At 39.5% G+C, this 14,931-nt stretch overlaps 1 protein-coding gene across 1 annotated transcript in view; it reads left to right on the top strand.

Moving 5' to 3' along the window:
- The window catches only part of MORC1 (MORC family CW-type zinc finger 1), a 164,215-nt gene that overhangs the window by 42,989 nt on the left and 106,295 nt on the right, over window positions 1-14,931 (top strand). The window contains exon 9 of the mRNA XM_046658774.1: window positions 6,098-6,223. Coding sequence (XP_046514730.1) covers window positions 6,098-6,223 — 126 coding nt within the window. The remainder of the gene's footprint in view (window positions 1-6,097; window positions 6,224-14,931) is intronic.

Here is a 14,931-nt window from a genome sequence, read left to right as displayed (position 1 = left end):
CACTCATTCAGTGGATAGTTATTAAGTCTCAGGCCCCGTTGTGGGAGCTGGGATATATCAGGGAAGAAAACAGACAAGTACCTCTGCCCTCAAGCAGCTTGAATTGTGTCGGGAGAGCTTTCATTCTGTAATAAGTTATTCAGAGTCTTTGAACTTCAGTGTTCTCATCTGTAAAGTGAGGCTGTGATATCATCTGCTTGCTATGAATGCTGTGGAGACAGAATAGTCACAGTACCTGACACCTAAAGTTCTCGGTGCTTTTCAGCTCCCTCCATTCTACTTTTCCCTACAACACTTCTTTCTAGCGTTTACTATAATGCTCTGGAAATGAACTCAGTGTCTGGTACATAGCAAGCAAAACATGAATTGTATTCAAGTAAACTGAATTAAATGCCAATGTCTAGGGAATTTTCTAGGGATGTTGCAAAAAGTTTCATCGGAAGGTGCTGGCACTCTCAGTAGTGGGTTCTTCCGTCCTCCATCCCTGAAGATCATCAGGGATCTTTATTAGGGTAAGAGAGGGAGTTGTAGGAAATTTTGTGAAGTGCTTCTTTTAGCTTTGAAATCTCTTTTGAGTTCCAAACTGTGAAGGCTTGATCATTCCTATAGCGTTTTTCCTCATTCCCTTTTTGAAGGTCAGGACCATGTGACCATGTCACCTGGTCTGTTATGTGTGTGAGTTCCTTGTGTCCATGTTGCTTTTAGTGACTTATTATCTTCTGAATGTTATAAATATTTTACATGTTGAACTTTATGAGAAAATGGAAGAAAGCACAACCTCTAGTAAAAAAGCATGTCATGGAATTGGCTGTCATCAAAGGGGCCTGGCACGCCCCTGGGATCCATCATGCCTCAGGATCTCAGGCAGCTAGAGGAACCCATCCACAAAACAAGCTCTGAGAGCTATGATATAATACAGAGTAATGGAGTTCAAATTTTGTGCTAAGTAATGTTTTGAAATTGGATGCCACATTGCCAGTGTGTTTCTAAATTGATAGTCATTGGGCAGCATTCCATAATGTCTCTAGTTTATGTCTTAACTGAGCTGTCTGGGAACACATCAAAATTTACAGCTTCAAATTGTTATCATGTGCTGCTCGCCATGCCGTGGTTTTGACAGAAGCACTTTCATTGCTTTGCGTAGCTTATAACTTTCTTTTAAATTACCTCTCTGAGTTGACATTTCTCTTAGGTATAATCTACCCAAGATTAAATTTGGTTAGACCCTTCACAGTTCAGAATTTAAACTAGTTAAAAATTTTTATGCGCTTCTTTATATTCAAGGTAATATAGGCCTTATTAATTTCAACTTCAAGAAATCTTCCAAGAGTTTATAGGGACTTTAGCAATAAATTTAGAAAGTAATTTTGGTTATAATATACAGTATTTTCTGTATGGCACTTCTGAGATATTCCAAAAGGAGTCTAGCATAGTCTAGGGCCTAGAGAGTAGAGTCATTTTCCCCACCACGGACTTTCTAAGGGTAGCTCAGTGGTTGGGCTGGGTGGGAGTCTGTCGTCTGTGTCCCCGGTGGGGATAAATGTAGAGGGTGTCCTAGGTCCAAGCACGTGTGGGAGATTGTTCTCGTCTCGTTCAGGCAGCCTGCCTTGCATACCACCCTGGCCGCTAGGTCTACCAGGCAATGGTTCTCCAAACTGGCAGAATTAAAGGAATCACCTGGGTAGCCTTAAAAAGTTTGCATTTTCAGACTCCAGCCACAGGGAATCTGAACTGGTAGATAAAGGAGCTGTGACACTGGCCATGAGACCCCTCTCTCTGGTCCCTCTCCTATCCTTAACACAGTTTGGTGACCGCAACACGCCACTCCACCTTTGATTGGCTGCATGTGGAGCAACACTTAAAACAGCAGCAGAGCAATGTGGATAGACTGAGAGAAGAAAGAGGCCACAGCCACAGCTGGTGGCGGCATTAGAGACTTTTTGTGAATACTCATTGCTGAGCAGAGGACAAACAAATGGACTACTACATCTCTTCCTATTATATTCCACAGCCTATCAAACCAGTTTCTGCCTTAAAATACTCTCTTCTTTCCTTGTGTCTGTCATGTGACTCTGTATGTGTCTGGGATGTGTGTGTGTGTGTGTGTGTTGGAGGGTTTGCTCTCTCTTCCTTTCTTTAGTTTAATATAGTCGGTTGAATAGAAAGTGAGAAAGAGAGATAGAGAGAAAGAGAGATATAGACCCTTCTGGCAAAGTTTAAGACAAAAGAAAGATGTTTAGGAACAAACAAGAGAAGAACACCTCTTGAAAAAGATACGTGAAGCAGTTCCTGATGGATGGAGAGTAGCAGTATTTTTTTCTTAGATCTTTTGAAGATACTCTGATTACTTATACATTTGCATTTCAGTTTCCCAAGTGAATGCCTTTATTTATAAAGACTGATAGCATCATCACTGAAGATTAACAATCATTAAAAAGTCTGTCTTATATAGGGAACCCCCTGTTGTTCATTCTAAATTAGGCCAAGGAAGTCCTGAGTAATTATCGTTTATTTAGCAAATATTTATTGATGAGGATGCTAGCCTCATGGAGTATACAGCATGATGGGGATAGCAGATAAATAAGCAAGCAGTGTCACCAGTACGTGGCAACTGCTGTGACGGGAAGACACAGAAGGAGAGGGGGAACACAGAGGGGAGTGATTCACCCAATCTTGGGGAGTGAGGGAAGGCTTCAAGGGGAGGTAAGATCTCAAGTTGCACCCTGAGGGGTCAAGAGGAGCTAACTGAAAATGGCCAAGGAATTGAATGTGCCAGGGCATGCGGAGAAGAAAGCATGACCCCATATCTCGAGAACTGAGAGTGGCTAGCTGAAGCTGGCTAGACTGAAGCTGGCAAAAGACAAGGCTGGAGAGTTAAGTGGGGGCCAGGTCATGAAGGACCTTCTGCGTCATGTAAGGAAGTTCAAAGGTTACATTGGGTGGCCCATTTTATATGTAGATTTTTATATCTAGCTGCCTTTATTTTCTTCCTATGACAGACATCACAATAGCATAAGAGGTATTGCCATGCTTTTTGTCACAAATAGGAACTTTTAAAAGGGGCATGTGTGTAGAAAAGGGTTAACATAGAAGGCTTCCGCCCACAGAAAGTCTTACTTGCAAGGTTGGTCCTTGGCTGGCTTCTGAAACCTTGGTGGGTAAACAGTTCCCTACACTGATTTAAAACTTTCCATGACAAATAAGGGTGGGTCGCTATGTCTACACTATGCAAGCAATATGGTTTATGCTGAAAACCTACTTTCTTTCTGGGACTCTGGAATTTTGATACATGCTAGGCAGGGGTCCCTGTGTGACCAGCCCCCAGTAAAAACCTTCGGTGCTGAGTCTCTAGTGGGCTTCCCTGGGCAGAAGCATCACACACATGTTACTGCATTTTGATAGCTGGAGGAAGAGTGTGCCTCTGTGTGACCCTTCATGAGAGGAAGAGAACATGAGAAAGCTGCACATGGATCCCTCTAGACCCCATGTGACTTTTCCCCTTATGAACCACTGTATATCCTTACTACATCGCTGTGATAAATCTTAGCCTTAAGTGCAATTTTATGCTAAGTCCCATGACCTGCCAGAAAGTCTCCTAACACAGAGGTCTTGAGGATCTCCAGCACACGTGCTATGAATATTTACCTATAAATATTTATTGAATGAGTAAAAACAAAAATGAGCTATCAAAAGGTAGGTGTGTTACTCTTTGACATCAGTATTAAAAGGATCTTTTCGGACACCATGCCTTCTCAGAGAAGGGAAACAATAGAAAGAATAAACAAATGGGACTTCATCAGACTAAAGAGCTTCTTCAAGGCAAATGAAAACAGGATTGAAACAAAAAAACAACCCACTAACTGGGAAAAAATATTTGCAAGTCATATATCTGACAAAGGCTTAATATCCTTAATATATAAAGAACTCTCGCAACTCAATCACAAAACATCAAACAACCCAATCAAAAAATGGGCTGGAGACATGAACAGACATTTCTCCAAAGAAGATATACTGATGGCCAATAGGCACATGAAAAGATGCTCATCATCGCTGATCATCAGGGAAATGCAAATCAAAACTACACTAAGATATCACCTTACACCCGTTAGAATGACAAAAATATCTAAAACTAATAGCAACAAATGTTGGAGAGGTTGCGGAGAAAAAGGGACCCTCATACACTGCTGGTGGGAATGCAAACTGGTGCAGCCACTATGGAAAACAGTATGGAGATTCCTCAAAAAACTAAAAATAGAACTACCATACGATCCAGCCATCCCACTACTGGGTATTTATCCAAAGAGCCTGAAGTCAGCAATCCCAAAAGTCCTGTGCACCCCAATGTTTATTGCAGCACTGCTTACAATAGCCAAGACGTGGAAGCAACCTAAGTGCCCATCAACAGACGAATGGATAAAGAAGATGTGGTACATATATACAATGGAATACTACTCAGCTGCAAAACAGAACAAAATCATTCCATTTGCAATAACATGGATGGACCTTGAAAGAATTATGTTAAGTGAAATAAGCCAGCAAGAGAAAGATAATCTGTGTATGACTCCACTCATATGAGGAATTTAAAACTATGGACCAAGAACAGTTTAGTGGATACCAGGGGAAAAGTGGGGTGGGGGGTAGGCACAAAGGGTGAAGTGGTGCACCTACAACATGACTGACAAACATTAATGTACAACTGAAATTTCACAAGATTGTAACCTATCAATAACTCAATAAAAAAAAAAAGGTAGATGTGTTAGTCTCCTTATTTTGTATTTGTATAATATATATTTTTTAACCAAACTTGTCTAACCCAATTTGATCTCTCATCATATTTCTCAAATTCTCAAACTTGGCCCTGAATTACTTTTGACTTTTACCTTCAAATGACGGAGCTGTGTTAGCTTTGAGGAGAGTCAAAAGAAAGAGCTACTAGCTATAAGAGCAATTTTAAATCAGGAGATCCAGAAAGGATTTGAATAATGGCAAAAGTCATTGGACTGTTCATAGTATCCCAAGGTGACTTTTTCTTCTTTTAAAGGTGAGGACTTCCCTGACTGTGCAGCCTCTGGTTTTACTAACAGTCAACCACCTTAGTGTAGCGCCACACCCTAATGCAGACAGCGTCTCTTGTCACACTGAAAATGCGTTAGTATTTATGGAATAATAGCCATGGACTAGATACTTTCACATAATTTGTATTGGGAAGTTCTACTCAAGGCTTACTTTAAAAGCATTTCTTTTAAAAAAATGAAAAGAAATCCCTGAGCTTTTAATGAGCTTCAGATCCTGCCAGAAAGGAACTTATAACCAACCAGGAAATCCTTGGATTTCTTGTGGCCTTCATCTTCATTTTTGTCAATTCCTTGGCGTTCTGTCTTTCTCAGGAGTAACCGGCAATGGTGTCACCCCATTGAGCAGTCCCCCTTAGACAAGCTCCGTATTTCCTTTCCATCCTGTTTGTCTCCCTCTGGGCTGAGGTAGGGTTGTAAAAATGCTGGGCTCACTGCTCTCTGCTTTCTGGATGACCTTACAGTCCTTCGTAGTAGCCTTTTCTGGGACCCTCTAGATAAAGAGCACTACTTCTTATGCATGGCTGGTGCACTTACAGAGTGAAGTTTTATGTTTCTTGTTCATAATTTTCAAAGCAAATGAAACATTTTTATTGTATTTCTCTGTTTACAATAACTTTATGGAAATGTTTTTTATCCACATGGGCCTAGATTGTTTTTGTTATGTTTGAGCCAGGGAATGATTTTGTTTATTTGACTGGATTTTGTCCTTTTGGGCCAACAGCTTTAATGGAAGGTATATTTTCTGTTGCCGATGCAAGTCTACTCAGAATTGGTTAGTTGCCAACCAAAATTCAGTTCTAATCAAAGTGTGAGTTATTCATGTGGGCCCTTGTATTTAAAGGTCTGCTCAGTAAAGTATTGTGAGTGTTGTAGGATTCGCTGGTGTTTGTTGTGTCATTAGGTTTAGAAGAAGTGAAGCTGCTAGTAGTAACCATCATAAGCTCGTGGTCTAATTTTTTCTTCTCAAAGGCATTTCATTGTTGCATCTTCTGCAGTGTGGCCTTTTCTGTTTTCTTTTCTAGTTTTCCAGAGAGATGGTCATTCAGAGCCTACACATCTGTTCTGTATTTTGACCCTCGGATGAGAATATTCATTCAGGCCCAAAGAGTCAAAACAAAACACCTATGTTATTCCCTCTACAGACCCAGGTAACTCACCTTCCTTCAATTCTCTTCATAGAGTTTTTATTTATAAAATCCGTATGCTCCTCCCCGCCCCCAGTTGTCAAAGTGATTTGATAGTAAGTGATTTGGTAGTAAGAGTTTTACAATTTGATGGTAAGATTTTTACAATTTGATAGTAAGATTTTTACAATTGTAAATAAAATTCAAACTGCATTCTGGAAGGTTTGCTAAAGAGTAATCATGTGAAACAAATATTTGCCCATAGTAGCTACACTGCAGTGAATTCTCTAAGTTAGATGACCGCCCAGAGCAGGAATTTGTTTTTTACTTCAGTGACTCTTAGGCGCTTTGGTTGTGATAGATTCCGTTTAAAAATCACAGTTCACTTATATTTTCTGTTTACACAATACATTTGAACTGTTAAATCATATGCATATGTGTGTATGTATATTTTATAGAATGAACATATTTATAAATATACATCTGGCTCATTTATTTATACTTTAGCATAAACTTTTTTAAGCTGACATTTGCATATTATAAACCTTACTTTGCCCAACTATGCATGCAAACAGAACTGTCGTTTTTTTTGGTGTGTGATTTCTGGGTGGTCATGCATTTATTCACGAACATTTATCAAAGTCCTTTAGTCTGAGATTGTGCTAGGTACAAAGGATAAAAAAGATAAGATTAGTTCTAGTTCTGAGGAGCTTCCTATCTACTGGGAGAAACATTTAATGCTCGTCCAGGCTATGTACAGTCATGCACCACTTAGTGACAGGGGTACATTCTGAGAGGTGAGTCGGTAGGCAATTTCATCATTGTACGAACATCATAGAGTCATAGAGCACTTACACAAACCTAGATGGTATAGCCTACTACACACCTAGGCTACAGGGTACTAATCTTATGGGACCACCATTGTATATGCATCCTGTCATCGACCAAAACATCATTATAGAGCACTTGACTGTAAATGCCTTTTTATATGCATTATTTTGTTTGATTTTTATAATGACACTGTGGGTTGTATTTTATTATCACCATTTTAGAGATAAGGAAATGTCACAACTGGAGAAGAGCTCCATTCTCCTGGCTCCAAATTCTTTACCAATTCAAATTCCATGCTCCCTTCCCTATACCACACTAACTCTTTATAATAGGCCTACATTTGTTATGTTATCTTATTTTCATAAAAAAGTAGTTGCTGTCCTGGGGCCTTGCAATCACTTACATCGATATTAATATTAAAAATAGATCTCTGAATTGTATGCCCACACTAACACCAATGGAGTCCTCAAAAGCTATACTTTTGATTTCTGATTACACTGAAGATTCTATTTTGAAAAATGAAGTATACCAAGCCTGAGACTTAACTCTATAAATCTGTCCGTTCATTCCCTAATTCATATCAAAGTGCTGCTTCCTTTTCATCAGTCTCATTCTCCTAGGAAGTACCAAGGGTTTCCTGGACCAGTCAATAAGGCTGATCTTTTCAAATTAAATTATTCTTCTCTTAATGAGTTCGGGTAAAAAATGATTTAAGCCAATGAAAAATGTGGATATGTCTATTTTCTTAGGGAATTATAGTAAATTGAGTTTCATCTACCTAAATTACTTATGTCAAGTGATGACTGTTTCCCATTCTAGCATATTTTTTATTCCCCTTTCAAAGTGATATTCTTAGATATATGTTACCAGAAAGTAGATATAATGTAAATATTTATTTTGTTCCTTAAAAGGTATTAAGGAGGCTTGAACTTTTGCCAAGTTTTATGTGGCATTCCCATAAACCGTTAACTCTGATATTTGGTATCTACAGTATGAACTCTGATATTTGATATCTATAGTATGAACTCTGATATTTGGTATGGACAGATTTAATCTTTCATGGCTTTATCCCTTAGACTTACCTCTCTCTCCATTGGCCAGAGTTACTTGCATATAATTTCTCTCACAAGTTCTCTGGTGGCAAAAGTTTTGTGTAAGAACTGTGTGGAGTTCCCTCCATGTTATCTAACCTCTAGTAGGATTCCCCTTACTTTATTTCTTTCCTGAAAGGCACTATAGCTCTAATGGCTGTATCAGAACAAATTAAGAGCTGGGAATGACCCTATTTGACCAAAGTAGAGGTGTTTAAAAGGTATTAAAAGTGATTAAATACTCCATCCACTTGGCCACGCAGGTTCCAATAAACTTCTAGAAATGAACCAGTAAGTATTATTTATGAGAATATATGACTGTACTTCATGGTCAGTTATTTTCCTGTATTTTTGTATCAAACAAGGAAAAGAAGACTGGATTTTAACTGTTTGAGTGGACTTACAGCTCCCTTAGCTACTTTATGCCAATGTCTCTAACAAGTTCAGAAGAGGACTAGAGGAGAACTTGGGTGTCATAGCATTGGTTTCCTTTCTTGATCATATTCTATTCACTTTTTTAATGAGTAACCTGGATAAAAAACAAGCATGTTTGAATTCCTAGTTGACTATGGGTTAGGAGGAATATCTTCTATCAAGCGTAACAGAAACAGGATGTGAAAGAGTTGAAGTCCAAAAGATAAACGTAACATAGATAATGTAAAGACTTGTATTTAAATTTATAAAATCTATTGTGTTAGTATAGACTGGGCAGACTTACATAAAACAGCATAGATGTTTTAATTGACTACAAGCTTAGTATAAGCAGATAGTGTGACAGGATTGCTCAAAATGTTTATGGAACTTAGTACGCAGAACAAGATGGTGATAGTAACAATACACCATGTCCTACATACACCATGTCTGGAGGGCAGTGTTCAGATGGGGATGCTTTAGGAGAAAGATGGATTTGCTAGCTTACAGGAAAGTAACTGTCTGTTGGAGGTATTGATGGAATTGAGCATTATTCCATGGAGGAGAGAAGACTTAGGGCCTGAGTGAAAATGTAAAAGACTGTCATATGATATTTGGAATCCCAGAGGGCAGAACTTGGATGGCTGGATAGAGGTAGAAGACAGAGCTAGCTCAGCATGAGAGTGTTAGGCTGTTTTGGCAAGGCAGAGACACACAGGTAGCCTTTTTTCCATTGGTGTTTAGTATAAGTGTATTCAGAGAAGTCAAGCAGCAGGACATCGCACAGCCCCCTACTGTCATCTTTGACTCAGTGTTTCCATGATTGGGATATTCTAGAGAATGGAAACAAACAGCCCAGTTTGTTCCATGGGATACACCTGGGCTCTACTGAGCTTTCCTTGCTGGGTGTACTTCGTACTTGCTCCTCGAAGAGTGGGTTTTCCGCCACCAAATTCAGAGCTTCCTTATTGGACATAGTTTGAGGACAACACATATCAGGGGTGTTTGATCACTCACATAGCTTCCTTTGGTTGCATGGCAGTCTCTGGTCCAGTCAGCAGGTTTAATGTCCAGAATAGTAAATCCAGTGTGTCCAGCACAGCAAATTTAGGTTCTCCAGACACACATGGTACAAGGTATAGAAACTCAGAGAGGGCCATGAGTGTGGATGAGATTAATGAAGTTCACGCTCTTCAGCAGTGGAAAGCTCTCCCATCAAAGATGAGGAAAGTTTTGTCCCTGGAAGAATCTGGATTGTAGAAGAAGTTATTACTCTGGGAAGAATTTCAGCTGGGTGATTTCTAAGATCTCTTTCAATTTAAAGATTTTGTAAGTCTATAATTCTTGGGATCTTAAATATTGTTTACCTATATAAAATAGGCAAGTTAATATATAGCTATATTACTTGGTTGTAGGCAACAGACATTACTGATTTTCTTTAGCTTTGAATTCTTTAGCTTTAGTAGAGAATACCTCTCAGATTTATACAGGCATTAAATCTCTGCACATTAGGACTAAAGAAGGACATAAAATGGCCAAGTCTGAAAGCTCTTTAAGGGAGACAGAGCCAATGTGTCTGTCTGAAGATCTCCAGTCTTCATTAACACTGCTTTACCGTTAACCCATAACACTGACAGGAGCCCAAGTGACGTGGAATTGGAGTCAGCCTGCTTTCATAGGAACAGCATGATCCTTTGTCAGTATTCAGGGTGCTAAGTTATGGTCTGCTGTTGAATACTCTGCAGCACTAAGCTCCTGAGGCAGTCTTTTCACTTTTTAGGAATGTTCCCCACCCCGTCACATCTCACCCACCTGGACAGACTAATAATGTTTTAAAAGCATCTCTTGGGGCTGGCTCCATGGCTGAGTGGTTAAGTTCGCACGCTCTGCTGCGGCGGCCCAGGGTCCAGATCCAGGGCGCAGACATGGCACTGCTCATCAGGCCACGTTGAGGAAGTGAGCCACATCCCACAACTAGAAGGGCCTGCAACTAAGATATATAACTATGTTGGGGGAGGTTTGGGAAGATAAAACAGAAAAAAAAAAAGAAGATTGGCAACAGTTGTTAGCTCAGGTGCCAATCTTTAAAAAAAAAAAACGCATCTATTTTGCAAACTGTGCATCTTATGTATCCTTTCACAAGTTTGGATGATCTTAAATTATTTAATCTTTCAATATAGGAAAGTAGTTGAAAGCAAAATTTGGATCAGCCAAACTGGCTCTGAGTTTTGATTTTGTCGTTTACTAGCTGTGAACCTTCCACAAAGCCTGACTCCTCCACTGTGCACTGCGAATGCCTCTGCACCTTAGAGTTGTTGTGGGGATTAAAATAAAAATGTTTTATTTTAAATATAAGAATGCTCAGCACAGTTCCCAACACGTTTGTGAACAAACAATAGTTGTCGTTCTACAAATGAATAATAAGAAACAGGTAGAATGACCACCCTGTGTGAGGCAATCTTGTAGGCATTCAGGAGTCAGTGCAAGCAATGAGAAAAAATTCCTGCCCTATGGAGCTTGCATTCTAGCTGGGAGAAAGAAAATTAGTAAATAAATAAATAAAAATAATGGTTAAATCTAAGTACTATGAAGAGAAACAAACTAGGGCAAGAAATAGAGATTTATGGGGAGATTGGCTGACTATTAGATAGGAAACCAAGGAAGAAAGTTAGTTTTAAATGAATAGCTTGAGCAGAGAGCTGAATAAACTGAGCGAGTGAATGTGTCGTCTATCCCTGCGTAACAGATCACCCCCAAATTTAGTGGCCTAATAAAGTAACCATTTATTATCCCTCAGTTTCTGTGGATCAGTAGTTTGCTAGTGGCTCTGTAGGGTGGTTTGTTTTGGGATTTCTCGTGAAGTCGCTGTGAGGTTTTGGCTGGGGCTGCTGATGGCTTGAAGGGAGCTAGAGGACATGCCTCCAAGGTGGCTGACCCTCATGGCTGGCAGGTTGGTTCTTCGTTACAAGGGCCACTGTACAGGGCTACCTGAGTATTTTCATGGCACAGGGACTGGCTTCTCCCAAAGTTTGCAATTCAAGAGAACAAAGTAGAAACTGCAATCCTTTAGGACCTAGCCTCAAAAGTCACATACCACCACTTCTGGATTCGTTTGGTCACACAGGCCAGCCTGGATTCAGTGTAGGAGGGCAGTACACAAAGGCATGAATATCAGGAGGCAGGAACCATTAGAGGACATCCTGGAGGGTGGGTCCCACAGTGAGTCACGGAAGAATTTTGTGGGCAGATGTTTCCAGGAAGAGAAGATCAGGTACAGGCAGGGGGAAAGGCTAGTATAGCTGAGCACAGTGCCTGGGAAGAGGTGAGGGAGGTAGGCGCAGATCCTATAGGGCCTTGAGCAGCCTGGCAAGAAGTGCTTGTATTGAGAATGTAAAGACTTTTGAGAGGAGTGGCATTACTTGATTTATGTTTTTAAACGATGACTTTGGCTGCTGAGTGGAGAGTTGATTTTATGGGGGAAAGAGGGAGGAAGGGAGATTAGGGAGGATACCATTACTGTGTTCTGGGTGAGAAGTTTTAGTGGCTTGAGCTGGGGTGGGAGTGGTGGAAGAAATGAGAAGTGTTCAGATTACAGATGGATTGTAAAGAGAGAGCCAACAAGACTTGCTGATGCATTGGATGTGAGGTGGAGAGAAAATTGGGAGCCATGAATGCCTTTTGAGTTTTCTCCCTGAGCAAAAACTTGGGAATGATAGGAGAGGTCCAGATGTGGGGGTTAGGAGTAAGGGTGAAGGAGTTCTCTCCGCTCGTGCTCCACCTACCAAGTTTGAGAGTCCATTTGACGTCCAGGTCTAGCTGTCAACATTATACTAGCCAGAAAATTCTTGATCGTGCCTCATTACGTGTTTTGATGAATAATTAAAGACTTTAACTATGTTCAGTATGATTAAGCCAGGTAAACTCTCATAATTAAAAAAAAAATGGCTATGATTGTGAATACTACAATGTAGTTTTGATCCATAACCATGGGCTAGTTTTTTCTGTGTAAATAAAAATTCAGTTCCATAGTTTTATTTACTTGTAGTCTGTTTTTTCAATTTAAAATATTGTATTTTATGTAAGCCAAAATATTTTAGACAAATTTTCTAAGTGTAGATATTAAATGCTAATAAAAATTTAAATTTTTGCACGTGGTTCTGATCAAAATATTCACTTGAAAAGCTGCATTGTGCTATACTCTCCACTTCTGCAACATAAAACCTTAAAAATTACTCAATATTTTCTCATATTTTTATTTCTCTTGAGAAGGAGGAGTTCTAGTTTGCTCCTAAAGTAGTAAAAATAATAAAGATTCAAACAATACAGAGTTAGATATTGAAAAAAATCAAATAACTAAAAGCCCCCTTTACCACTTGTCATTCCCTCTGTGCTCTCGCAATCCGTAATCTCCCCAAAGGAGAACCTCCACTAGGAGTTTAATAAATGCCCTTCCAGATTGTCTTCTGCACATTGAGACACACGCACAGTGCACACACACACACACACAGAGTTCGTTTTTAAAACATAAAATTGTATACAGCTTGCTCTTTTCACTTACAGATTATCTCTTGGAGGTCTTTGTCTGTCGTTGTTAAATCTATTGTATAATACTCTGGCTTATTTACCTATTTCTTTGTTAATGTATATTTTAGAATTTTGGGGGTTATTGTTACAATGCTAAACTTGATATGCTTGGGCGTCATTGGACATATGTATATTTATTCTCTTATGCAATTATTTCTGTAGAACAGATTATAGAAGTAAATTTCTGGGTTAAAAGATAAGTACAGTATTAATTTTGATGGATGTTTGTTAATTTACCCTCCAAGAAGTAGACACCACTTTATTTGTACGTTGACAGTGTGTAAGCCTGGGCCTTTGTCTTGTTCCAAATCCACACTTGTTAGTAATGGTATTTTCTTATTTCATTTTTGCCATTCTAAGGAGCAAACTGGTATATTGTTTCAGTTTTCATTTCTCTCAATACTTTTCATTGACTTTATGTGTTTTAAGCTCTTTTAGAAAGCAAATATTCAATAAGTTGTTTTATGTAGAAAGTGGACAGAAGCAAAATATTTGAGTACAATTTCACTGATGGAAAAGAGTAGGAGGTAGAAGATAAACTGTATGGGGAAGAGTGGAGGCCTAACATGTGGCAGGTGAGGCGGAGTTTACAGAGAAGGCAGAAACAGTGTGGAGGTCGAGGCTGCAGCACAGGATTTGGGCAGAGGTAAGGGAAATGCAAAGTGTGGGAGATGAGTTTGGAAAAAATTTTAACCGCTGAGGAACTGGAGGCCCAGTCCTCGAGGGGACACTGTTCCCTTGCCCTCAGCTGCAAGGACTGAGGAACAGACAGCGCTGGATGAATTCTCTTCCTTGTCCTCCAGTGGCTGCATTACTCTGGCTCTTAAAGATATTTTTACCTTCGAGAGTCCACTAATAGGAAAAGATAGATGTGTCAGGCTGGGAGAGGCTCCCGGTTATGGATGGAGATTTGACTGAAAATTCTTTCCTTTGTGAGAAGGGGCACCTTCATTACACTGGATTTGTAAAGGTACATATGTTTCTTAGTTAGCTTTCTTTAATCGTGAGCAATTGTAAAATTTAAATTGTCACCTGGTAGGCAGATCATCTGGGACCAGGTTATCTCAATGACACAAACTATGGAGAGAGCACATTTTTTTGGTCTTTGTTGTCTCAAATTAAGCACTAATGCAAAGCTGACACCTCTTGTGCCCTTTACTTTCTATAGCTGTGAACACATAGGCTGTAAAAATGCTCGGATAGTTTAACTCTTACCCTCTTTGAAGGGTTACCTCATTGTTCCAACAGTTTCTCCTTGATTTCATTGGGATTTATTAAAAAATATGTTTAACATATCTAATGTGTTTAAGATATCTAATTTGTTGTTATTAGATAATAACACATATCGAGTACTTACTGTGAACCAGCATTATTGTATGTTCTTTAGCTCTATTGACACCTTTAATGCTCCTAACAGCCCTATGAGATACATGCCATTGTTATCATCCCCATTTACACATAAGGAAATGGAATCGCAGAAAATGAAGTAACTTTCCCAGTCCTCTTCTTCTACTAAGGGGAAAACCAAGGCCTTTGATCCCGGCAGATGGACTCCAGGCAGACCGACTTAACACTTAATCATGAAGGTGTTCTGTCTAGTCTATCTGTATTGCCTCTGTTGAGATAATGGAAGAGAGTCTTAAACAAACTATAAACAGCCTCCAGCTAACAAACAGTTAAATTACATGCGACCTGTTTGTATAGTGAAGAATTTGCATGCCTGCTCATATTGTTTAAAAGTCAGAACATATAAAGGCAATTCTAGATCATGCTGTCATTCAAAAGCCATAGCGAGTAGCACAGAATCCAGGGGTC

The sequence above is a fragment of the Equus quagga genome, chromosome 4, assembly GCF_021613505.1.
Source record: "Equus quagga isolate Etosha38 chromosome 4, UCLA_HA_Equagga_1.0, whole genome shotgun sequence".
Taxonomy (NCBI): domain Eukaryota; kingdom Metazoa; phylum Chordata; class Mammalia; order Perissodactyla; family Equidae; genus Equus; species Equus quagga.
This window is presented reverse-complemented; position numbering and strand designations above follow the sequence as displayed.